Raw genomic sequence first — 27706 nt, 5'->3', positions numbered from 1 at the left:
GAAGCACCAGTGAGTACGATTAGTCAATGTATATATGTATGTATATATTTTATCTATTTTAAAGTATCATATGGCTAAGAAACCATATCAATGCTTTTACAGTATTATTTTATCATCCTCTTTTTACTGTACACACTTTACTTTACTATGAGTATTGCAATTGTGGCAATTCATTTCTCTTGTATGAGGAAGAAGACTGCTCAATAAATTACACCTTTTATTGAAAACGCCCGTCTCTCTTTTCTCTGCAATCTGGTGAAACTAAGTACGCACATTTGACTGAGTGAAATAGCTGTCTTTTGCTTTCACACGACTCTAGAGATACACTCTTATTCTGGGAGAGCAAAGTTGTCCTGTTTTATGGTTGTCAGAAGCTAATCCCTCTTGTCTATCCAGGGAGGTTAAACTCCTCCCCGCTTACTCGAGAAAGTTTCTAGTGACCTCTGAGCTAGCTGGCAAACCTTAAGTGTAATATAGTCAGTAGAGACCTAGTCGACCTCAGTCCTACGTCTAAACTGCTGTTTATATTATTCCAATGCGCAGAGCCTATTGGGAATATAGGAACTACACTACACTGGGGTTACTAGCCCACACCACCTCCCCTGAGTTGGCCATGGACTGCTCTGCTTCACTATCTTGAGACAATCAAGTGCTATCATTAGGTATGTGGTTCCCAGTAAAAAGACTATTGCGGATATATTACTTGTGAATGACTCACATCATTCACAACTAATAACGTAATATCTTACATCCAATCAGGTTTTTCATGCCCTGGAACAATTCTATGGGCCCGTGTACCATTTGAGAGGCAGAGGTGGAGGTGGAGGAATCTGCATTTCTTGTGGTTCACTAGAGTAGCAAGGCTCTTGGTAGCCATAAGGTTCTTCTGTGTTATTGTCAGAGTTTTCTAGAACAACATGGTTATCAAGGTTGTGGAGCCCATCTGCTTGGGAGGCTGCATTAGACATCATATACTTATCAGTATATATTTGCTCTCTGTTCAACTCCTGGCCTGAGAAACTCTCACTTTGAGAGGATGACAATGCCAAATCCTCTAGGATTTATTACTGTGGTACTGGTGTAATTCTTATCGGCGATATCAGCTGCAACAGGGGTAACATAGAAGTAAATGGGGTTTGATGTAATCCAGTGGTGAATTTGTGGTGACATGCAATACTGCTGATAATGATGTCATTGTCACTACCAAGAACTCTAGATCCTGCTGTCACTGTTGATGGAAGTTCTTGCGTCTTCACTGACGCCTTTGTCGATGGAGGTGTCTTGGTGGTCAACATACCCTTTGTCAACAGATGTGGTTTACTTGTTAGCAAAGCCTTTCTCAATGGTTTTGGTCATTTTCATTGACAAAGATGATTTCTTCAGATATGGACTCATCTCTGGGTGCTGAGTCATCTTCAACAGTTGTTTTGTCAATGGTGAAGAATCTTTGTGTTCTTTAGACTGTCTCCTCTTCGTCAGTGATGAGACAGCTGGGGACAATAATATTTTCAGTTCAGAGCACTAATCGATGCTGCCTGTGTTGTCACTTTTTCAGTCAATGGAATAAAATCCATAGTGATAGGAGGTGAAGGCAATGACTATGCCATTTCTTTCACCCACAAAACTGCTTAGGTAACAGATACGACTTAACCACGACCAGAAATTTGTCCATTCAGAGGCAGGCACAGAGGGTCTTTTGGAGGGTGAACAACTGACTGCTGAGATAGTCCCAGAAAATGCTTCATGAGCCACAGCTTTACTGTTTGCGCTTTTTATACTTCAGAGTGCTTTTCTCAGAAGAGGCACAGGTGATTTGGCACAGAGGAGGCATAGAGGCCTATCTTGTCTTTCTTTCAAGGATTTTGTACTAAAAGCGGGATAAGATCCACAACTGTGAGGTTTGCAGCCACATTATGAAAGCAATAAATACAATGAGTGTGTGAATTGTCTGTGTAAACCTTTCAGGCATCACACATGCCTCATTGGCTGCATAGTGTCCTTGGCTGAGTGGATTCTGCCATGATTTCTTCCCCAAAATACAAAATTGTACCTCAAGCTTTCAGGAAGATGAAGTAGTTCCAGTCCTTGCTGTTTTCTCAGTTGAGTTCTTGTCAAAAATCCAGTAGCAAGAGCTGATAGGGACTACTGGTTGTCTGAACAAACAGATAGAAAATCTGGGTGTTGGAGTCTCTGAGGAGGGTTGGAACCAAGAGCTCCTCCAGCTGACTGACAGGCGTTTAGGTCACATAATGAGATGGATGGTCTAGAGATGCTGTATTGTTATACTACTGTACTAACATTGGCTACTAGACGTTCCCAGCATGATGTCAGCAGATAATTTAAGCATGTGAACCAATGAAAGATCCAATGCTGCAGAACTGCTATCCGTTATCATAATCAAAGTCCTCTTCAGATTCATTATTCAAATACTGTTAACTTTTCACAATCACACACTGTAGATTTTATCAAGATATCTTCTGACTCCAACATTTTGCTGCAATTTTAGATCATCAGAAAAGATTAATGTTAAGGAGTGGATGCTGAGGTCTGTTAAATCACCTTCTTGATTGTCAGAGGGTGACTCCAAACTCCACCCAGTAGTCAGAGTGTCAACCAGCACAGAAAAATATCCATGAAAGATGTCAAATACCTCTTTAAGAGTGCCCAAACAACTTAGGGGTAAAACTTCCTTGGCAATCTTGTAGCTCTTGATTAAAGATGGAGGGCCTGATTCACAGAACTGAACTTAAGACAAAATCCTAAACCTACTACCATTTTGGTATTCACAGAAGGCACTTAGGGGCATATGTAGGTAATTCACATTTTGCGATTCTCAAATAGCGATTTTTAAGGAATCGCTATTTGAGAATTGCAAAATAGAATGTAGGTATAAAATCGCAATTTTTTTCCGAATCTCTAAAATGCCTTAATTGCGATTAGCAAATTGCGAATCGCAATTAAGGAATGAGTGTCCCATTCATTCCTACGGGCCAAGAGGCCCATAGGAATGAATGGGGATACATTCTCAAATTGTGATTTTCTATGAGAAAATCGCAATTTGAGAATCGCAATTCCAAGGGTGCCAGGGTGTCCAAAGGACACCTGTTGCACCCATGGAATGTGCCTGTAAGTACATGTGGCGCACATACATGCCCTAAGGGCATGTCTGTGCCCCACATGGCACTTTGAATTTTTAAAAAGAATGCATTGTGACAGGAAATCACAAAATACCATCTACTTGGAGTAGGTGGTATTTTGCGATTCCTTAGGCTAAAATCGCAATGTCTAAGGCACCCCTTCCTACATATGCCCCTTACTCATTTTGGTATTCACAGAAGACACTTACTCATTTCGGTATTCACAGCAGTTAGGAGTCCTAACTTTAGGACCCCTAAATGCCTTCTGTGAATACCAAAAGTCTTAAAATTAGGGTTTTTCTCCGTTTAGTAGTAGTAAAGTTAGGACTCCTGACTTTAGGACTCCTAAATGCCTTCTGTGAATACTGAAAGTCCTAACTTTACTACTACTAAACTGAGAAAAATCCTAATTTTAAGACTTTCGGTATTCACAGAAGGCATTTAGGAGTCCTAAAGTTAGGACTCCTAACTTCTGTGAATACCGAAATGAGTAAGGGCCTTCTGTGAATACCAATATGAGTAGGTGCCTTCTGTGAATGCCAAAATGAGTAAGTGCCTTCTGTGAATACCAAAATGGTAGTAAGTTTAGGATTTTGTCTTAAGTTAGTTCAGTGAATCGGGCCCGGAGAAATCAGCGCTGAACCAAACTCCTCCTGACATCAAGAAGGACAAAAGGGTCAGGCAGAATCCAGAAGAATATCAGAGCAGCAAGAAGCAAAAATCAGGGACAAAAATTGTTGCAAAGGGCGATGAATGTGACGGAAAATAGGGGAATGATTATGCTGGGAAACATTTATCACTCAGGAATTACTCCTCATATATAAAATTAACAGAAAGTGACATTACAACAAAGAACTCTGACTCATGTTGCATTCATCAATCTTTGTTAATAATCTAGGACCAATTAACCATCCTGGAGAGTGCAAGTTATAAAATGTGATCATGCCCTCTTTCTGGTTATAATGGTAGATGAACAAAAAGCCTGAGATTTAAGTCTTTTGACAACTGCTGCAATTTGAAGCCCCGACATTGGCATCCATGCTGGATACTGTGACTTGCTAGCAGAACACCCCCTGGGTGGGCAAGAGCATGGAGAGACAAGGTTCAGGCATGGCAGCTGTTCAGTGGTACACAAGCGTAGCATCTCAGAACACGCCCCCTGGCAATGTCAACCATGGTGCTTCCTCTTCAACATGCGTAGGGCTTCTGGTAACTTCCCATTTCAATTCTCCTTACAGTTAAAATCTATTATTGAACCTTGCATTAAATATTCACTTCATGGCGCTCAATTCATTGGTAAAGTACCTAGACAAGCACACTGAGCACCGAACCCCCTGTAATTAGCATCAAAAGAAGGCATGCAGCCCAACTTTATGCAATGGCATCATTAATTGCAGACTTCATATCTCATTTAATTCAGGCCTGTAATCCACTAGCATTTCTGTACTTTGAATTTTTTTTTACATCATCATCATTCACTTCAGTCAAATAATGCTTATTTCCTCAAGGTATCTTATGATGCCAGCATTTTGCTTGGATAGCTAATTAGAGAAGAATAAACTTTGTTAATATGTTCTTTGCAAATCCCCCTCCGTTACCAGAAATGAATATCTTAAACTGTGTCACTCTTCATTCCATTCAAGCTTTCCCAAGCAACCTTCTACTCTGGGACATGACCTACCTTTAGGATGGATCTGTGGAAGAATAAAGCAAGCAACTGAATGAGGTCAAAGAGCACATAGCCATCTTTCTTCTCAATGCCAATAATATTGGGAAGGTGAAAGGGTTTCTCTGCATTCAGCCCCCTGTACACTGTTGAGGTCCAAGGAAAGAATCCAAACTGGAAAGAATACTTGATGACTACTGCAATCTAGAATAGGATGAATACAATTAAGAAAATGGAACACACACACTGGTTTCCACATCCTTGAGATATCATCCATATTAAGAAAAAATGTCTTTACTCAGCCCATAGGCACAGATTTTATACAAACCACAAAATTTACACATGCTACATCATTTTAAGCAGCCACATATCAAAAAAATGTTTCTTATGAGGATGGAGTCCTTCCCTATTCAAATGAATTTGTTAACTAGTATATCATGCAAGGAAATTAGATCAGAGAAAACACAACTTTACTTTGAAAAACAAAAACACCATGAGAGGGCATGTGGTTGTTCTTTGGGGAGCAAAAGGGTGATGTGGGCACATGGTGTGGTCTTTCAAGCATTTTATTCAAGAAAAGTTTGCATTCCCGCAGAAAGAATGGTGTGTCCATCATAAGGTGCCATTTTGCTATAAGGCCTGTTAAACTTGGCCCTCTCTGCAGGGTCACCCCCAAACAATCTGCCCTCACCCCTCCTGTATTCTCAACCTATGCTTGTTGGCTTTTAGGACTTTATCACTGCTAACCAGTGCTAAAGTGCTTGTGCTCTTCCTGAAAAAATTGTATAATTGGTTTACATCAAATTGGTACCTTTAATTTACTTGTAAGACCCTCGTATACAGTACCATGAGTAACCAGGGTCTGTAATTTACCTGCTTCTAGTGGGCAGCAACACCCATTGTGCCACCCACATTTAAAAGTAGCTTTTTAAAACATGTCTCAGGCCTGCCACTGCAGCCTGTGTTCAGTTTAAACTGCAATTCGAATCAAAATAAACCTTTTGCCACTCCTAAACCTCCCTTTTTAATTCGGAACAGGTAGAAATATCATGTTTGGACTCAAATGAATTGTCATTTAACATCCTCTTTAATGGTAGATTCAAGTTTTAGATTACAATCTTAAAAATGCCACTTTTAGACCCTAAGCTTGCTGAGGCCTCTATGAGTTAGGAACAGAGTGTAGGTGGAAGTGGGCCATCCTAGAAGTTTTTTCCACTTCCAGAAAGCTGGCACCAGGTCTACAAATAGAACCTCATACCCACTCTTCAGTACACTCCTGGACCCGTGGTTGACTCCAGAATGACTGCCATTAACGTCAGATGACTGCACTGCTGCTTGAGGCCTGCAGTGTGCCCCATAGGACTCCCTTGCTGCTACCAGAGGACTGCCCTGCTGCTTGAAGCCTGCCTTATATCCTCATAGGGCTGCCCTCCGCTTAATGCCTGCCATGCTGCATGATCCCAGGACTACGAGAGTGACTCCACGGATCAGTTAGCTGACCTCCTATTCTGAGCTACAGGGAAACAACAAGCTCCAGAGGCATCCATGCAAATGCCCAGCTGACCTGCTGCATCTGGCCCGCCCTAGCCCTGAAAAGGGACCTCCCTGAACACTGCTGGCCTCTGCTGGAGTTAGTTCCTGATCTGCAAGAGGTGCCTCCCCAGGTCCTGGCCTTTTGGCTGCCATTAGTTGAGCTCCTCCTATGAAATCTTTAAGTTTTGAACTGGTCATTGAGAAGGTACCTTTTCTATCGCGGTTGGTCTGAACTTGCGACTTTGAACCGGTCTAGTACGACCAGATACTAACAGTTAGCGTTTCCTGCTTCTTGGTATTATTTTTACTTACACCTCTGAAATTGCATACCTCCAGTTCTACAGATTGGATTTCTGTCATTCTGGCCTCATTTTAGTTATTACATTTGTCTTTACTTAACACAGTAACTCTAAGTTAAACCTGATTACTTTTGTGCCAAGCTATCAAAGGGTCAAGCACAGGTTAATTTGGGGACTTTTGTGGTTTACCATGAAAAGGACTCTGGTTGTTGATTGATAAGGGTTTTCACCTCCCTCTATCAAAACCCCTATTTCTTACAATACCCAATTATGTGAGATGTTGTTTTACATTCATAATGAGAAGGTAGATTTCAGAGACATAAAATTATTTTTTAGCTACCTCCAAGTGGCATACCTTGTATCTATTAGAACATGCACACCTGAGTGAAATTGACAGTTCCTTTTTCTGTAAAGGTAGAGCCTTGTTACATTTTGTGTGACCATGCATAATGAATGAAAACATATTCAATTTGAAAAAGGAAAGAGCAAATATCCTAAAATCGATCTCAAATTTCAGTGGTGCATAATCATAAAAAAGATAACACTATTTTTAAATAGTTGTTGGTGTAACTATGCAAGCTATGACATTGTGGTTAAGTTACAGAAATGCTGCAATGGTTGCTGGTAGTATTGTTTGACCAACAAAGCAGCTACACTCACAGAGGGAGCTAAGAAATTTGACCACATGATATTAATGCTCATCAAATTACATTTGCATCTTATTAAACCAAGAATAGTTTTCAAGACCTGGCTAAGCTAGAAACTGATGATTGTAGGCTGCTCAAGAACAATGAGTAAAGTTTGCTTCAAACTTGAAACACTACAATATTTAACTGCAAACACTACAAATCAAGCATTATACTATGTTGCCTCAAAAGTGTTGAATGCCCTCTCAGTAGAAATCTAGCTATCCACCTACCTCGTGGCTTTCAGAAATGCCCTCTAAAGTTCACTTCTTTAAACTGTTCTTGAGGATTCCCTCGTTTCCTGTATCTGGTCCTCAGCTCTGGCATACTCCGTTCTCTTCCTTTCCCCTACATTCCTTCTACCACTCAGCGACATCAATTATTAAAAGACTTAAGGGCAGTTTTATATTTTGGTGTACCACCCACCGTTCTGCCACAGAGAAGGAGTAAATTACTCCATCCCCATGATGGAGGGACCGTCCGCCAAATTTATGAATGACTGCCAAGTAGGCGATCATTTATAAATCACTGCCAGGAACCACTATTACGTGAGTTCCTGTCAATGCATCTCGCTATTTGGCTCAGAGCATCATCAGCATGATGCAACCCTGCATCAAACAGTATTCTTTTTTATTTTCTAAAAGAAAATCCCCAAATGGGATTTTACTAACTTTTTCAAGTGTAATAAACTTTCCCTACTAATTTACTATTGGAAGACTATACAGTTGGGCAGGAGATCTCTGTATGATAAACTATAGGAAAAACAAATTAATTTATTAAACCTTTAAAAAGTTTGTAAAAATATTTTGATGTTAAATATTATCATAAATTATGTGTATATATTTATTTTAAATGTAGTACAAAAGAAAAGATTGCTAGAGCACTATTAACTTCAAGACGGACCATAAGCAAATTTTGCCTACATGGAAATTCCTCCCTATTAGAAAAATATACTTGGTATTAAATCCTGTTTGCATGGAAAATACCCTACTACTCCCCATTCCTTATTCTGCAAATCACAATTAGATTTTGCCCACGTAAATGGCTGTATTTGCACACTGTCAACTCAGGGGAGTATAATGCAACATTCTATCTGATGCCACCCATCTTACACTGTTATTATATGTAATCATTGTGTGGAACCCTAGTTGACGAATCACATTCCTATGTGGAATCAAGTTCTTACTTCTGTGTAAATGATGGCCGTCATCCAGAAGCGTTTCGAGGGCCGTGGCACAGATAGCATCGCCCAAAGGAAGATGAGGATTGGCAGGACCAGGCTAATGAAGGAAGCTGAGATCATGTGGTTCAGAATTATGACAAAGTAGCAGAGCAACTCGGACTTGGAGACCATAGTGTTGTACAGAGCAAAAGCCAGCTTTATGGGCCGAGGAAGGGTCTCATAGAACCTTTCTGACTGATCAAGCTCCTCGTCCTGGAACATTCTGTAAAACATATCATAGGATAAATCTCATTAGATCACATTGATTCTCTTTTATTTTCCTTTTTTCATGGTGGTTACGCCATAGACTATCCAGCCCTTTGTTCCCAGTAATAAATTCAAATTGTAGTGGAACTGGATGGAGCATGTCATTAAAAACTGTGACATTGTCAATGCATGCATACTTCCTAGCATGTTTGTAGTTAACTTCCTCTAGCTTGGTGTGGCTAGAGTTAATACTCCTTTAAATTCCCTAAAAATGACCAACATTTAAGGAACCTGATTTGGATTTAATGATAAGAATGACAGTTAGCATAAAGAGAGGTACAATATTCAGATATTTTAATTGTGGGGTGTTGCTCTCCGATAATTAATCGGTTACTCTTCTGATTATATTTAACAACTATGTGTAGCACAAAATGCTAGTTAAATTCAAACATAATCAATATGTTGTCTGAAAAAACATAGCTGCATGGTTGAGCCTTGACACATTACAACACAATTTTTCGGTGCAAATGGCGGTATCCAAAGTCGAATGTGGAGCAGGTAAAGTCTACCAGGTGCTTGCTTCAGAGCCCACCCATGACCAAGATTGAGTGATGTCCATGATGGGGTGGTAGATGGTTCTGAAGGCTCTGCATTACACCACATTACATCTATAAAATTAGAGAGCCCATATCCACTAAACTCTCAAAACTGAGTTGAAAGATTGAAAAGCACATTGAGATTGCATCTTTGCCTACCTGGATCAAGGAATCATCTACTCGCTCCTCTTCTACACCCTGTGCAGTCCATCCACTTACACGCTACTTCATTTGCACTGAAAGAACATTCTATTCTTCCAATCCTATCAGAACTCCTTACAGCATTCCCCTAAATGGGCCTTCACTGTAGATGCTGTCTATGTCTATAATCAACATGAGCACTCCATGTCTCTCCCACCCAATTAAGGGCATCTAGATTCCCTATAAAAGGGAATATAAAGCATGGAGTAGAGTACCGTAGCTGGGGATGGACACCAACTTCAAACAGAAACAAGTGCAGCTAGGGTTTTGCTCCAACAGGCCATCAATGAACCTCATTCATCACATAGGTATTTCACAAACCATTTGATCATCTCTCATTGTGGAGAAAGAAGGGAGAGGAAAGTCAGTGGAACTTTCCCAATTTTTCAAAAGCAAATTGTAAGATCTTGGGGTAATAATAATGGACGTTCTCTGTAATTCCTCAGAAACAAAGGTCAATCAAGCATATTTTTTGTTAAAATTGGGGTTCGGAAATAATAGGATCTTTTTTTTGTGATATCTGCGACTGGGTGGAAAACACTAAGGGCCTGATTCAGAAAGGTAAACTTTCACTTGTGTGTACATTTAAGATTGCTTATTATTTACAAAGAGATTTACAAGTAGTGTCTTTACGAGTGCGGAATCTCGCACATAAAACAATAGGTCTTTTTCTGTACGGAGACTTCGCACTCGTTTAGATACTACTTGTTAATCCCTTTGTGAATAGCAAACAATTCTAAACTTGAACAAACCGTGAATCAGGCCCCAAGACATTAAAAGTATAAAACCAATACAAAAAGACAGGATGCAAGGGCATATAAGTTCATATTCTTGCCTATTCAGAAGCAATTCACTTGCGGTCATCATCAATGGCACTTCACTCAGTGGTCTGCTGATGTCACTACCCCTAAAGCACTGAGGCGACTCGCAGTCATCTGTATCTGAAGAGTCATCCTCCATGTTAACGGCAAGCACTGTACTGTAAGAGGGTGGGAAGTCAGTTTTGGTTTCATCTGTGGTGTTGTCCTCGGCTTCTTTATCCAGGTCTGGTCCTTGCTCATCTTCAGGCTCTTCCAGAAGTTCACTAAACTCAGAACATAACAATATCAACATTTTATACATTACACAACACAAATTGAAATGTACATTGGCAGTTACAAGAGATGTTATAACAAAAGGTAAATGTACTAATTTCATCAACTTTATAATGATGAAAAAGCTGAGTGAACATAGCTGAAATAAATTCAAATCCGTGACCTGCAGGTTACACACAGATATCTATATTGGGTGAATTCCTTCGACTAGCTCACAGAGATACACTATGCACTTTTAAGATGGAAATTTCATATTTACAATAGTAGCAAAGTTTCCAAGACTGTTTAGTTGACTTTGACCAGAATTTTATGGTATGTATAAAACAAAAGTTTACTAACAGAATCAAACATCATATGTTCAGAAATTTTGAAAAGAAATATATTTCAACACTCGGACTCCTGGCAGTGCAGAACTGAAATTTTAGGGGAATAAACGCACAGAGAGCCACTTACCTGACACGCCGCAACCTTAGCTCCTGGGACCACGCCGACACCGCCAGGAGTCACGGGGGTGTTGAAACAGTGTCGCCGTCCCGGGACTACGATTCCCGGCAGCCTCAGCGGCGGCGCGCTTGGTTGACACCGCGACTGCGCCAGGAGGCGCGTAAAAGAACTCCAGAGCCCGGCGGAGCTGGGGAATAAACGCACAGAGAGCCACTTACCTGACACGCCGCAACCTTAGCTCATGGGACCACGCCGACACCGCCAGGAGTCACGGGGATGTTGAAACAGCGTTGCCGCCCCGGGACTACGATTCCCGGCAGCCTCAGTGGCGGCGCGCTTGGTTGATGCCGCGACTGTGCCAGGAGGCGCGTAAAAGAACTCCAGAGCCCGGCGGAGCTGGGGAATAAACGCACAGAGAGGCACTTACCTGACACGCTGCAACCTTAGCTCCTGGGACCACGCCGACACCGCCAGGAGTCACGGGGGTGTTGAAACAGCGTCGCCGCCCCGGGACTACGATTCCTGGCAGCCTCAGCGGCGGGGCGCTTGGTTGACGCCGCGACTGCGCCAGGAGGCCGTAAAAGAACTCCAGAGCCCCGCTACGCCGGACGAGCCGGGCGAAGCCTGGGCCAAGGGCGGGCCCGTTTAAGCCCGTTCAAGCACGGATAAGAACGGGACGGGCCACCCCACTAACAACTGGAGACTAGATCAACAAGGTTAGTGTATCAATATATATCTTGGGGTCCATATACATCTGGCTGTGCAGTTACACTAGCCTTTCACCCGTTGTAATCAAACATGGCTGCTATGCCCGAGGAGGGGACTGTCGGAAGGAAATCGACTGGGGGCACACTAATGGACACTTTAGATAATTTACTGATTAGAGTGTCATCAGCCCTGGCAAAGGACATAGAGCTGACCGAGAAAAGGCTCTCTCTGGACATTGCCTTTGATAAAAGTTCTTCTCTGGGCACCCTGGCGAGGAGTAGATCGCCACTGAGCCATCACGCTGACATAGAGGGGACGCTCCCGCCTTCGGGAGTGGAGGCAAGACCCCCATCGCCCCAGCCAGTCATTATTCTTGATACATGTGATGCCTCGCTTAATAGCAACGGTCCCGAAGAGGATGTAAATAGAGCCCCACCACCTAATATAAGAACACGCTCAGCAAGCCAAGCAAAACTGGGAATGGTACAACAAACCGGGGGTGCACTGGCAAAAAGAAAGCGACCTGGAGCACAACCACACATGGGGGGAAGGAAGGCAAAAAGCGCTAAAAATTCTGCTATTCAAGAGGATTCGGTGGTAATCCCACCACACAGCTCTAAGCAGACTGGTCTATTAGATAAAGATGTTCATAATATGAATTTGACCTCTGTGGCGGTGGAACCTTACCCTGATTTGGGCCCTCTGTTTTGGAAAAAACTGGAGGGCACTATGAAGAAGATATGCCATCTTATCCATGATTGGTTGGACTCAATAGAAAATAGACTGGTATGTCTTGAACTTTCCCTCTCACAAGCACAAAAGAAGGCAGGACTGAGGAACAGTACCACTGCTGCACGCCCGGTAACATCATCTGGGCATATTACAACTGATCTTAGCTCTAGCGGTATGATGATTGAGGGGTACAAAGCAAGTCAGCATAGTAAAGGAGTGCCCCCTGCTATCTCTCCGCCTCTGGTGCCGGCAGGGGATGGAAGTACAGTACATACCAATAGACGTCCCCAGGCTAAGAATGTTGCTAAAGCCTTACCTCCGGTTCTAAATAAAGTAGGGTCTGAGCCACCTTTGGTAGGGAATAGTGGAACAACACAGGGCAATGGCAGAAGGAGGGAAGCTAGACAACAAAATCTGCCCCAATTATCCCTGGTACATGAGGACGCCCAACTACCGTACATTGATCTCCCTCCCCAATCTGCCCCTTTTGTAGTAGTGTTGGTGGGGGTCCCACCAGTTGCCCAGGGGAAGCAGGAATCTTATCTTGATCTTAAATATAAGTGTATCTTTTGGCTTATTAAGTACCGCCCATTGGCAATTAATATGCGAGCTGAGATCATGGGTGTTAGAAGAGTCAATTGGATTGGAGGAAGATGTAAGACTGTCGCAGGGGACTGCATTATTATTAACTTTAGAAATTACAGATGTGTTAATCACATTTGTAATTGGCCTTACAATGATCACTCCCCTGGGATTCAGGCCCTTCCACTTGCTTACTTCTATGGCCCTCCAGCTCCCTCTGAGAGGGATATTTTCCAGCAGGGCACCACACCAAATTATTGCCCATTGGGGAATGTAAGGTTGTTTAATAGATTCGAGGCTCTCTCTGGCTTGGCGGATTGCGACTGACATCATGCACATTTTAGTTTCGCCTTATGCAGCACAGAAGAGAGGAACAGGGATGAGGGAGAATTGAACCTGAGCCTAAACCTAGCGATTATACAGGGGAACAGCGCAGTGAGGGAGGGCAATGTTGGTTCTAATGTTAAAGCCACTAAAGCCACCGATAATACTGTGAGGGAGGGCAATGCAGGATGTAATGTTACAGTGTTTGATAATATTGTGAAGGTGGGCAATGCTGGTTATAATGTTGGTTATAATGCTACAGCCATTGTTAATACTGTATTACACAATGATTCTTATTCCCTGGAATGCCAGAACATTGTATATCATAGGTCCAGTGATGATCCCACTGGGGGCGATATGATTCCAGTTTCCAAAGAGCCAGTATGCTCCACCTCCTTAATTTCATGGAATGTGGCAGGAATAGGGACAAAAGCTATTTCTCCTGATTGGCAGGAATTTATTGATCACTTTGATATATGCCTGTTCCAGGAGGTGTGGGCAACCGAGGCCATACATAAAGTGGGATACTTGAATTTTTTTGTCCCAGCAGTTAAAAAAAGTCAAGGTCGCCCTATGGCTGGTCTGGTCATATGGGTCAGACAGAGTCTTAAATGCCACATTCAGCAGCTTTCGGTGGTAAGTAGTGACATTTTAGTTGTTAGACTCAAATTTCCAAATGACTTAAGAATTGATATTTACAATGTATATGTAAGGGGGCTCCCGGGCGGTAAGAAATCTGATGTGGTTACAATGGTAGATACACTGTTACAGGCTACTCCCCCCAGTATATTATCTTTAATTACGGGGGACTTTAATACTAGGTTTGAGCCCCTCGGTTTGGACGATACTGGCTTAACAGAGGAGGAGGACCTTAGGTGGGGAATTCCACAACTGGGTACTAATCCTATAAAAAAATGGACAGAGGCCGCGATACAGATGAAGGGCCTCTTTATGGGGAATCAGCTATGGCCTGCTAATGGGCGCACATTGTCAGACAAAATGGGAAAGGAAACGTTTGACAATGGTGTAAGGGCAAGTAATATTGATTATTTGCTTGTCCCGCTTAAGTTGTGGAGTACTCTCTTCGATATGGAGGTGGTTGCTCGTACTGACAGTGACCACAACCCTCTTTCGGCATCGTTTAATTTGGGACTTCCTAAAAAGAATGTGGTTCCTGGAAGACCAATCTTACCCGATTTGGTATTATCAAATGATGAGCGCCACCTTAAGTGGTGCCAGGTTGTGGGGCATCAGGAAATTATCTCTGACATTAGTGAGGACCTGGAAGGAGCATTAGCAGCTAGAGGAGGCCACCTTGCTAGGCCCTTCGCATCAACCACTGATGGAGATTCATAGCCTGTTTGCTAAATTAAAAAAATATTTTTGCAAACCTAACTTTTGCAAACCCAACCTAGGCACTAGATCCCAGATCAGAAAAGAAGAAACCTGGTATAATGACCTCTGCCGCCCAGCTAGGGGAGAGACTTAGGCCTTGCTTTAAAGACTAAAGACCTAAGGAAAATAAAGTTGGCCCGTTTAAATTATAGACAAACTCAATATGTGGTAAAAAAGGAATGGAAACAAAACTGGTGGCAAGATCTCAAAATGGCATGTAAATCTAAAACCCCCAAATTTTTGGGGAATATTTTTAAATGGGACAGGGGAGGGTATAAAGAGAGCCCTCAAAATAATGTTGACCAAAATTCATGGGTTGAGTATTTTAGCCCCCAATATGCCAGCAGTATAGCTGGTAGTAGCGAGGGGGTGTTTGCTCATGCCTTTTATAAAGAAGCCACTTTCACTTTAGGAGAAGTGGACAGGGCACTGGACCTAGTTAATGAGGGTTGTGCCACAGGCATGGACTGTGTGCCCGCAGATGTATTTTTGAATAACAGAGCCCGCTGGAGGATATATATCCTGTATGTGGCAAATGCCATAGCACAAGGGATGGAGGTACCCCAATCATGGAAAGGTGCAGAGATAGTGCCAGTGTACAAAAAAGGGGATAAGCCGTCAGCAGCTAATTATAGACCGATAAGTCTGATTGACTCGATCCAAAAGATTGTGGGTCGACTTGTATTGGGCAAAATCCAGTCCTGGATGGAGGATGATAACATCTTGAGTCACCTCCAGGCTGGCTTTCGCCCGAAAACAAGTACTATAGACCAGGTCTTTAGGTTTATCATGTTATACTGGCGTACGGTGATCTTAGAGAAAGGCACCTTGTACGCGGTCTTTGTTGACCTAAGGGCGGCTTTCGACCTTGTTCCTCGTAAAATCCTGTGGAAAGTCCTTGCAGAGCTGGGGATAGCGCCTGAACTATTGAGCCTAATCATCCGCCTACATGAGGATACTTTCGCCCGGGTTCGGTGGGGTCGTCAGGGAGAGGTAACGGAAACCTTCCCGGTTGAGCGGGGAATGAGACAAGGCTGTGTCATGGCACCGACCTTGTTCTCGCTCTTCATGAACGGGGTGGCTGAGTTTCTCTCCCTGATCCCTACCGATGCCCCGGCTATGTGTGGTGAGCGGGTCCCGATCCTCATGTTCGCGGACGATACATTGATTATGTCAAAAACACCAAGTGGGCTCCAGCACGCTTTAAAGCGCTTTGAACTTTTCTGCCTGAAGAGAGGCCTAGAAATAAACACGGCAAAAACCAAATTTATGGTCCTTAATGGCCGTATATCATCTGGGCCTGCTAAACCTTTCAGAGGAGTGATGTATATGAATGGCGCCCCACTAGAGAGGGTTGATGCCTTCACTTATTTGGGGGTCACACTCCAGATAGATCTGGGGTGGATCAGCCAATTAGATATTGCAGTATTAAAACATCATCAGCAGGCTGGTATTCTTCTGAAAAAGTTTAGCTTATCAACAACAAAGCCCATTAGCCCACTATTGGAAATTTTTAGGATGAAGGTGCTAAGCTCGACATTGTACGGTGCCGAGCTATGGGGATTCCAGAATCTGAAAAATCTGACGCTAGCAGAAAACGAATTTTTGCATAAAGCAACTAGCGTCCCTATAAGTACTCCTTTAACACCTCTAATGTGGGATCTTGGGCAAAAAGCGGTCCAGGACCTTGCCGCTCTACGGCCCTTGCTGTATTGGCGCTGACTGTGGACCACAGTGGAACTCCAACATTATGCACAGGGCTTACGGGAGATTATGACAAAAGATGGCTCCCAAAAAATTCACTGGCTGAAGTCCATTCGGTCCCTACTAATTAGGTTGGGACTGCGAGAGCTATGGGACGACCTGACAAACACTATATTCCCTTCCAAGAAACTTTTGAAAGTAAGCTATTGGGAGATGATAAATGCAGAAGTATGTATAAGGGGTTCTTCCTCACACCTAACAGGCCGTTTCCTAGAATTTAAGGCCCAACCGAAACTGGAATTGTATTGGAATGCCATAGAGAAAAATCAGGACCGCAAACTCTATTTTCAATTTAGAGTAGGCTCCCTTCCAGTTAGGTCTTTTACAGCCAATTGGGCAGGGGAAAATGGTAGGGATAAATGCCCTAAGTGTGGTGAAGAACGAGAAACAATAAGTCATCTTCTCTTTTTTTGCCCCTTATATTCTGCACCCAGAGCCAAGTGGGTTAAGCCTATCTGCAGAGGGATTGGTACACGAAGGTACACTGAGGCTTTAAGAATTTTAAGTAGCGATCCCAGCCCTCTAATTGCTATTGCCATGGCTAAATTTCTGAAATGGGCTTGGGTAATCCGTATGCGCCTTGTTGCGGAAGGGCTCTGATTATTGTTTGTAGACTGTGTATATATATGTGGGCCTACTCAATTTGTGCAACTTATGTGCAATACCCCCTGTACTGTTAAAAATGATGGATTTGGTTTTATGAACTTAGTTTTTATGCACTCAAAAAATGTATATTCGGCAATCGTCTACAGTAGTTTAATTCAATCTTAGATATTTATTGAACGGTTTTTTAATGGAATTTTATACTGAAATATTGCGATTTTATGTATGTTTTATGTATGCTTTTATGACTTAATTGTCGAATAAAGTATGATGATGATGGAAATTTTAGGGGAAGCTTATTTGTTAGCAGGCGAGCAGGTGCAGTAGAATACTCTAAACTCACAAAAACAAGATGCTACACCCAGTTCTGTGGAGACGCAGCTAACTGGTAATCTCGAAAGTACCCCCTGTAATAATGGCATTATCACATGAGGGAGAAACGAGAGACAAGGAGAGAGAAATAGAGTAAAGAGGACAGACAAAAGTAACTGTACTCTCTCCCTCTCTCAATCAGAGTCTGGAAGCAAACCAACGGGTTTGTTGAAGATTGCCCTCACCCACTAGATAGTGGCTTGCTTCATCACTGGGCCGCTACATACACCCATGTGCATACCAACAATCAGGGTGGGGCGCTGATTATTTTGAGAAAGAAGAGCATGAAAATTAAAAAGGAGACAGTCCTCCTTAATGAGGGATCCTAAAAATGCAGAGAAAAAGAAGTATATTAAAACTGTCTGAGTGATGACCATTGTATCCATTTTATTCTAGGTCCCACTTGACAGGATTAGAATTAGTTGATGGGTGTGTGGGAGAGGTTACCACTCCACCATCCCTTCTGCTCCTACCGACAAGTTTCAGCCAATTGTTTAGCCCTACTGGGTCTGTGGCCTTCTTCAAGGTTCTGATCCCTCTAGAAGTGCTACATGTATCCACTTCTTAAGCTCTAGTCAGCATTTATTTATAAATAAAGAATAGTTACAGCTTACTTGGTTCCAAATGTAGTTACACCACGGCGACCCATCGTGTCTGGGATTGACTCAGTATTGGAACCTTTGTCACAGTTTTGTGACTTCTTTCTACGACCCATTGTACAACAAATGCAAGCCTATCTCAAAGACACGAGGGAAGTGTTGAACCTTATGAACAACATGGATTTCGATCCGGACAGAGAAATTCTGATCGGACTCGACATTGAGTCGTTATATACCAATATCCCCCAGCTTGAAATTCTAAGGGTTATCGAAAACATTCTGTTCGCCAAAGAGTGGGAGTACCAAACACCAAGATCATGTATTCTTTGCCTAGCTAAACTGGCACTCACTAGGAACTTTTTTCAGCATAAAGACACCATATACTTGCAGCGCCATGATACTTCCATGGGAAGTTCATTTGCTCCCAGTTTGGCCCGTCTTTATGTGTCACACTTTGCGAATGAGAATGTATATTCTGAAATCAACCTGTTTCTAGACCACATTAGAGTCTGGAAATGGTACATCAATGATGTCCTGCTTATCTGGAGGGGAGATGGACCCACAGCAGAGAGGTTCTTGACCTGGTTCTTGATCTTTTTCTGTTCTTTACCTGGACACTGACAACTGAAGCCCTTCCTTTCCTGGATCTGACTATAAAAGTAGGGAATGGGAAGCTAATCAGTGATATTTACCATAAACCTACTGACAGGAATAACTTGCTAGCAATTCAGGGCTTTCACCCCAAATCCTTGTGGGAGAACTTGCCCTGTGGGCAATTTCTGCAGCTGAGAAGGAACTGTTCTAAGTTGGTTGCCTTTGAAAACTACAGGACAGATATTACCCGGAGCATGTGGTGAAAAGAGCCTGGAAAAGAGCAAGGAACAATAACAGGGAAGCGTTGTCGGAAACACACACATGAGAGAAGATGGAAAGAAGTATTTGTGTCACCACATTCAATACAGCATCTAATCACATCAAGAAAATAATCACCAAAAACGGGCCCATCCTGAACTCTAATGGGTTAGACCTGGAGCGCCCCCTTTTTTCTTTTAAGAAAAAGTGCCAGCATTAGGAACATTCTGGTACACGCACAACCGTCTGGAAAAGAATGCAGAGAAAGACCTAACCTTACAACTATGGGAATACCACCAGTAACGGGACACTACGCATGTGGTGGCTGCAAAGCTTGCCCTCTGACTTCCAACAGTAAAAGGGTAGAAGTGGGGTTACCCACACCATGGTAACAACGAAATCATACCTCATGTAATTTGAGCAATGTGATCTACCTCATTAAGTGCCTATGACGCCTCTTATTTATAGGGATGATGACCAGGTGAGTCAAATCAGGATCCTGGAGCATATGAGCAACATTAGATGTGGAAGGCTGACAACTAAACTTACAACCCACTTTAGTGAAATGCAACACTCGGAGAATGATCTGTAATGGACTGTTCTAGATAAACCCTAAATCCCCCTTACAACTAGGGATGTGGCCCAACACTTATCCCAACGTGAACAAAGATGGGTCCATAGGTTCAAGTGTAGTGATCAGGGACTGAATGATGCCATTCAATTGTACCACCTGAATGCCAACAGATAAAGGGGAGAAAGGGGACAGGAGCAGGACCAGGTTAGTTCCACAGATTGGTTTCCTGTCTAGTATACTTCCCCTATATGAAGAGACTATGGAGATATGGGGATTAAATATTCTAGATGCTAGGGGATCTAAGATACATAGAGAGGGAGAGTAATCTTTGTAAAGAATACAACTCAGGTTCCCACATGGATGGGTTAGTACTTTCTCTTGAACACACGGCACATTGTGTAAGTGGACACTCACCAGGGTAAACGTCGTTTACAACGCAGTGTTTACACCACGCGACCTTTACCACACTGCCATTACAACGCAAGTCGTTACTACGACTAGCGCTGCATGGCGCTGTTGGTTAAGGAATATTGTAATTTTATATTCCAACACCTTCCCTACTGTTACGTGGACTGGTGTTGGAATATAAAGTTATAATATTCCTAAATCCGCGCCCTCCAACGCAAGTCGTTGTAACGACTTGTGTTGTAATAACCACGTTGTAAAGTACTGCGATCTAAAAGATCGCGTTGTAGTGACATACATCCCTCACCAGTGCTCTCTAACCATACATCGAATATTTGAGCCTACTAGCATATACAACACAAGAGAACACAGGGGGTCTAACAGCCAATAAGTCTGGCCGGGCCGCCAATACGGACTACCAAGAAGTCTCAGGGTGCCTAATTCACCAAAGGTCAGCCTATATACCAGAGGTGACCAACTACCAATATGTGAAGGAACAAACAACACACTGTACAGACCATTCAAAGGTTGGTTAGCAAAATCCAAAACATTGAGCAATGTGTTACCATCAAAACAACTTGATGATCAGTCATATCATCTGGCCATCCCAGGTGTGAGTTGGCTGGTCCCCTGATCATTGGGACAAAGACGCCACACCGGGCCCGTTACTAGACAGATATTTGTTTGACTGTCTTCACTGCACTGTTCTGGTTCTTTAATTAGGGGGTGTTGTTCGGCTGGAGAATAAAATTAATGTATGGAGGATACATCATCCTATTTTAACTCACTATTTTGTGTTGCACTAGAATTTATTACCCATCAAAGATTAGCTATCTGATGGCGGCTCATTTATGTTGGTAGGACCAAAACCAAGACCAGCAACTAATGGTGTGGCGTCTTTGTAGGGGGTGCAGGGTTTTGCAGTTACTGAGGTCCAGAGCGCGAGTGGATTTTGACCATATAGCAGAGTGCCTTAAACTCAATGCGCTTGTCTTCTTTAACCCAATGGAGATCATCAAGAAGGCAGGACACAGAGGAGTGTTAAGGGAGCAGACGAAACAGTCTAGCAATGGAATTCTGAACCACCTGAAGGCATCTGATCATTGCCTTATCTGCTCCCAGATATAGGATATGACAGAATCATGGCCTCTAGGAGATTACTTTTCCTTCTCCTTCATAGGCACTGAGTAGAATAGCAGGCCTATACAAAATTTCAGGCACTGGAAGAAAAAAACAAAATATCCAGATTTAAGCAAAGAGAATCCTCATATGAGATTACCATACACATGTATCTACTCTGGAATCTGAAACTAGGCTATACTGTCTTGTGAATGTTTGGCCTGAGTACTATGTAGCCATCTTACAAAACTCCAATATGGAGATGTTTCTCAACAAAGCAGCAGCTTTGTTGAGAAATAGATGTCCTTTGAGTAGAATGGGCCTTTGGGATCTGTCAGTATTTTGATAACAGAGTTGCATACAAGAGGTAATACATCTGGAAATTGACCGCTTAGACAAACAGAAACACTGTTTACAAACAAAAGGTTTGACCTGCAGATGTCTTTTGTCTTATGAAGATAAAACTTAAGAGCTTTTCTTATATGAGGAGTATGCAAACACCTTCATGGTGTGGAAGGCATCTGAAAAAATGTGGGAAGAGAGATAGTCTGATTAAAATGAAAATTAGATACCTTCTTAGGAAGAAAATACTGTGTGTTTTCATGGCCACCTTTTCTTTATTGAAGACTGGGTATGGCTTGTTGGAAGGTAAAGCTTGAATTTCACTAAGCTTGCATGCAGATAAGATAGCTGCTAAGAAAGTAGCCTTCCACAAATTGATTTGTAAGGGTATGAATCACTAGTGAATTGGCATTTGGTTTCCTTTAAAATGCCCATACAGTCCTGAGGGAGATTTATACTTTACAGGTTCAGTGGCCATGCTGTCAAATTCAACAAGGGTTTTGTCACCCCAAAAGATGAAGGTTAATGAATCCACCATTGGAGTGGCCATCCCAGTATTAGAAAGATCATTCTCACTCTGCAATAAGTGAATTGGATGATTAATGGTAGGATCAGGGGTTTCACTGCAAATGTGCACAGACACTTTCTTGACCATTGGATCAAAAGGGTATACCTTTTCATACCACATTGGCAGTAACTGTAGGGCAAGCTCTGAGCATTTCCTGTTTTCTGCATTTACAAACAGATCGAATTTTGGATAACCCCAGGTGTTAAAAATGTAATTTAGTACTTCATCATTTATAAACCACTAATGACTTCGACTTCCTTGGATAATCCAAGGGAGTTGGTTTCTGAACTGCATTCTGAACATCTGGGAGGTGGACCACTGTGAGTTGCAGATCTCTAGCTATGAAGCATTTCCAAATCGTTGGTGTTCCAAGAAAGAGCAGTCTGGATCTAGACTCTACGGGCCTCATTTATGAGAAATGACGCATCCCTGCGTGAAAGCAGCAGTGCATCACTTCTCAGTGCGCACTCCTTGCGAAATACCTGATGTGTCATATTTAATGTATGACGCATCATGTCGCAAGGAGTTACAGATACGTCAGTATTTCTGACGTATCTGTAAACGCAAAAGTGACGCATTGCTAGGGAGTGTCACAAAAGTGACGCAACTCCAGCAATGCGTCCTTTCAATGGGGCAATCCCCATGTGAAAGCGCTTGCGTCAGTCTTATGCCTGCTGTGAGGCAAGCGTAAGTTTTGACGCATTTGAGTCCTGGAAATGGCGCAGTGAAATCTGGAAGATTTCACTGCGTCACTTCTATGACCCTTTCTTGCGTGGGAACACCCCCTGCATACATTATACCTGGCGCAGGTATAATGTAGCGCAGGGGTTTACAAAGTGACGCCACTACCTAGATGAGTCACTTTGTAAATGTGGCGCAACACAGCGCATTTTTTACACTGCTGGTTCGTCACAAAAAGTGACGCACCAGTGGTGCAAAAGTGATGCAAGGGCTCATAAATGAGCGCCTACATGTTTGTTCAGGCAATGCATTGTTGTCATACTGTGTGTTTAAACAAGCCAATAGTTTATTGAGAGAAGAAAAGATTTGAGAACTAAGCAAACTTTCCACTCCAGCAGGTTGATGTGGAACAGACACTCTTTGTGGGACTATGCACTTTTTACTTGTATCAAACCAATTAGGGAGTTTGGCTGTCTAGATGAAACTGAACTTCTTTAAGGAGATTTTCTGCTTTGCAACACCACATAACAGTTGCATTCCCAACGTTTGGAGTACTTACACCACTGATCATACCGACACTGTTGTAGAGGCTACATGTAGAGACGAGTGTGAGGTAACCGGAAAATGCAGGAAGACATGGATCCCCGTAGTGAAGCGATATGGCAAGCTAATATCTGTGATGCCTTAAGAAAATTTCAACACAGTCTCCTCTCCAAAGGATACACTTTTTTACCACCGACGTGTCCAGCAAATCTCCTATGTAGTAAATGGACTGAGCTGGTATTGAAGGTGACTTTGTGTGGTTGACTCATAGGTGCAGCTTATTACATTTTTTTAGCTGTGTCTAGAAATGCAAAAGGACATTTTGCGGCACTGATACTTATCTAAGTCATGTCTTCTCACATAAGCAGCTACTACTGCAATGCACTTTGAGAATATTCTAGAGGCGTATTTGGGGCAGAATGTAAGGACCTTGATTATATAATGATTATCTCCTGCAACAGACCTGCAGAACATTTGATGTTTCTGTATTATTTGAATATGCAAGTAAGCATCCTAAAGGTCTATTGCACACTTGCAATTCCTTTGCTTAAATTGCAGTAGATTTGGTATAAGGCAGTATCTGGAATTTTCATACTTTATCCCTTTCTGTTTTGGGGAGCCGGACCAGTTCCACATCCTTCTTCTCCAGAAGGATGCTGAGCTCTTGTTGAAAGCTTCTCTAGTTAGCACTTAGAAGACTTATTTTGCAAAATGTCTGGAGGAGATGATGTGAACCTCGGACTGACCTTGTCTGTGGGGCTTTCTATTACTCTCTGCCAACGCAGGTTGAGAGTGAACGTGAATCTTTCCCATATCTTTTTCCACTCTCCCCTTCATGTAGTGAGTCCTTCGGACGCCCATCGCAGTGTCTGAGGATACTGAGGTTTGCACTTCTTCACAAATACTTAGGATCTTCTTATCCTTTTTGGTGGGAGCCAAGGGTATCAATATTGATAAGTATGTGGAAATACTTAAAATGTTCCAGGTGTTGGGCTATCAATGAAGACATTCTGTAAAGTTGCAAGATGGTTTGTGCTACTGTTTTTTTTTTAATTGTGAGGTAGGATTATAGCTAGATCTCTGGTAATACGTTTTTGCCCAAAGGTGTCTGTATAATCCACTTTAGTCAGCTAGTTTTATTATCAGTACCTTGTCTAGAGTTTTTATATTTACTTTAGTTTTGGGAGACAAGGTTCTGGCTGACGCGTGCCCAATATGTATGATCTCTTTTTTTTTTTAGACAGTCAATGCAGATATGCAAGCTTAGGGTGGAGTCAGGTTTTAGAATTTCATTGACTTGTAATATTTTCAAATTAACTAGACTTCAGTTTTCCCACAAAGTTAAGTGTTTCAATTCCTGACTTGCAGAAAAGTCAGGCCTTTTGAAATTTCAGATTCTTTAGCAGGGGTGAGTTCATGTGCAGCGAGGGCTGAAACAGTTGATCTGTGATCTTGTCTTGTAGGGCATTATTAGGATTCTATGGATTTCTGGTACCCATGTTTGTCTATTCCACAGGCCATGCATTGCAGGCTACAGAGTTTCCTATTCTTACCAAATAGCGAGGAACCAATGGTTTTCATTGTTCATTTGTTCAGCCTGTTACACATTCATGGGCTTGGCCAAATAATTTGTTGCAGAGCTGTTGTGGGACTGTTCACCGCCTGTATCTGCATGACTTTCTTTTAGTAGAAGCTACATAAGAGTCTCAAAAGTATTTATGAAGAAATTAATGGAGGAAGAGACTTCAAGCACGTGCATGGGTAAGAGCAGTGTCACCACGTCTCCCACAAGAATCTTCTTGTATAGACCACAAGGTTCCAATCCTGCCAGCAGTGTCAGGCCCTACTCTCGAGCCCAAGGAAAGAAGAAAAAAGAAAGGTAACCAGTTCTAAGCACAGTTATCTCTTCCTCTAATATGTTCTTAAAATGGTTGCCAAATGTTTGGCCCTTTGCATATCTCATTGAGTTCCTTCATCCTCTTTTAATGCTCAGATGTTGTTTTGTTGCAGACAAGCATACAGAATGTATTTGCATTCAAAGAGCACTCCAGGTGGAATATGTGTCTTGGTCCCATGTCAGAAGTCACAACACTGCACTCACAAGCTTCAGGCTGAAACACTGCCTCACTTTGTGACGTGTTTCAAGAATTCAATTTGGAAGGTTATTATTTTTGTACTGTAAATTACTGAAATCTTAAACTACTTTAAAACTGTCAAAGCTTGCATTGTGTATAGTAATCTGATGCTTCTGACTCACTGTAAAATTCAAATAAACCAAGTACAAGAACAGGATGATTTTCTCTGTAAATGTAAAGCAAGCAGCTGAAAAAAAGGTTGCTCTCAAACTGCAACCTGGGAAGCTTCCTTTAAAAAGACTTTCTCACGTCTGGCTTGGAAATCTTTCCCAGTCTGGGAGGATAGGGAAGAGAGCATAGCATTAGTGATACAATGGGCATAAAGGTCTGCAAACAGCACTAGAAATGTAAGGTTAGGAAAACGTAATATATTTCACAAATTTTGTTCTGCAAGAGCTAATTCCTTTCAAGTAAAGGGTAAAATGTAAACCACTATTATACACCTTTTAGTATCACTTCTTATGTCATTATCTTTATAGTGCTCGTGACATTCCAGTTTTACTGCCTTTTGTAACTATCTAAAGTTTGCAAAATATGCCAGTTTTGGCCTCTGGGGCGCATTTACTAAGTCATGTTTCTGCAGTGTGAGTGACTTCACACATTTATGAAGCTTTTAATTCAAATTTGGGAAAGATAGCTAGGGAGAACGAGTATATTAGGAGAAAAGTGGTTATGGTTGGGGGTCGATCTCTACATAAGAAGCTCACATGATATAAAGCAGAAGTGTTCCACGCTGGGCTTCCAAGGCCTACACCCTTCAACGTTTTCAGAATAACAGTATTCAAATGTAACTCGATCTCGTGGTTAGCATGAAAATATGGTCTGCTGCAAATCCTTGAGGGACACATTTGGACATTTCAGATGTACAAGATTGTGGAGCATCTCCCACAAGGGAAGTGGATTGAGGTTGACAGTCAGTATGAGTAACATGAGTTGCGCTCCCACATTAAAGGTGCCTTAGTTAAGGGATGTCATAACAATAGAGGTGTTTTTATTAAAAAGATACAGGCAACTTTTCAATGCTATTTATGCTGGAGAAGAATAAAAATGGAAAACCTGGTTCAGAGGTCATGCCTGTGCATGACAAAACCTTTCATGATTTTCTGTATTTACAGAACGATTACCATAACTGCTAAATGCTATAATCATTTACTCATTCCTATATCTTCATCAGGTCCATTTCTTTTCTCCAGTACCTTGAGGCCTCACTTTCAAATGATGCAGAGTCAAACGCCTGCATTCGCAGAGGTCTTCTTACACAGCTAGTGCTGCTTCTCCAGGTAACTAGCGGAGCCTGATCCATTTCTTCTTCTGGAATCTGTTGGGCGTAGGTTGTAAGATCCTCACCACCAAAGCTGCGAACACAGAAGAGAAAATTGACATATTATAGTAATAACTTGGCTTTTCTGTGATGTTTTTTCCACAGTTGTGTGGCTTTGCAGGTTTGTAAATAATAGGCCTTACTACTACTCAACATCATGGTACTAATTTATTCATATCAGAAAGAAATTGACACCCAGTCATGTCTGGTGGAAACTGAATGTGTGACCTTCAGGGTGTTCGCCAATTATATGCAGGAGACGCAGGAAGTTTAGGCCTAGAGGATTAGGCTGAGTGGGTACGGGTTACATTCTGTAAATCCTCCTTCGTGGTTTAGACTCAGAGCCACGTTACTAGTGGCCTGTAATTCCTGATGCAACTTATAAAAACAGCTAATAGCTGCCCTATCAGGATGCAATTGTGCAAGAACACTGTTGGTTACATGGGTAAAAATCTGACCAGAAAGTTGTGCGGGAACACAGAGGATCTGATTTTTTTTATCCCGGTGAACATCTGGCTGGAAATGTAGAAAAGCATACAAGAATCAATGTGGAAACACATCTTACACCTCGTTATCTTGTCATTGTTGTAGCCTGCTGGCACTACTGAGATCCAAAGTACTGGCAGTTCTCCAGGGAGGGAAACTATCAGGCTAATTGACTGCCCACTTGTAATATCAATCTTTTAGGTTGGGTCTTGGTGCTCAGTGCTTTAAGTTCAGGCTTCAGCATTCAATGGGTTATTTACTAAGGATCTGCCTGGGCACTCACGTGGCGCAATGCAAAGCATCAATTTACCTACCATTACAAAAGCCAGTAAAATTGTGCAGCTCAATGCCAGAACCCGCCCAACACTAAGCAAATCAAGGCCTTAATCTTATGTTGATCAGTACAGACCTACAGTACTGGTTTAGGTATAGAAGTTTAGGTTTCGTGGCTTAGTATTATGATTTTAGTTTTTAAAGGATTGCCGTAGGTTACAGGATCTAATCCAAGTATTCCAC

At 42.2% G+C, this 27706-nt stretch overlaps 1 protein-coding gene across 1 annotated transcript in view; it reads right to left on the bottom strand.

Moving 5' to 3' along the window:
* LOC144768973 (piezo-type mechanosensitive ion channel component 2-like) overlaps nucleotides 1–27706 on the bottom strand; it is a 700333-nt gene that overhangs the window by 149575 nt on the left and 523052 nt on the right. The window contains exons 38-41 of the mRNA XM_078652965.1: nucleotides 26580–26725; nucleotides 10383–10631; nucleotides 8508–8766; nucleotides 4819–5007 (exon numbers count right to left, since the gene is read on the bottom strand). Of these exons, the coding sequence (XP_078509091.1) occupies nucleotides 4819–5007; nucleotides 8508–8766; nucleotides 10383–10631; nucleotides 26580–26725 (843 nt within the window). The remainder of the gene's footprint in view (nucleotides 1–4818; nucleotides 5008–8507; nucleotides 8767–10382; nucleotides 10632–26579; nucleotides 26726–27706) is intronic.

This window comes from Lissotriton helveticus, chromosome 7, assembly GCF_964261635.1.
Source record: "Lissotriton helveticus chromosome 7, aLisHel1.1, whole genome shotgun sequence".
Taxonomy (NCBI): domain Eukaryota; kingdom Metazoa; phylum Chordata; class Amphibia; order Caudata; family Salamandridae; genus Lissotriton; species Lissotriton helveticus.
This window is presented reverse-complemented; position numbering and strand designations above follow the sequence as displayed.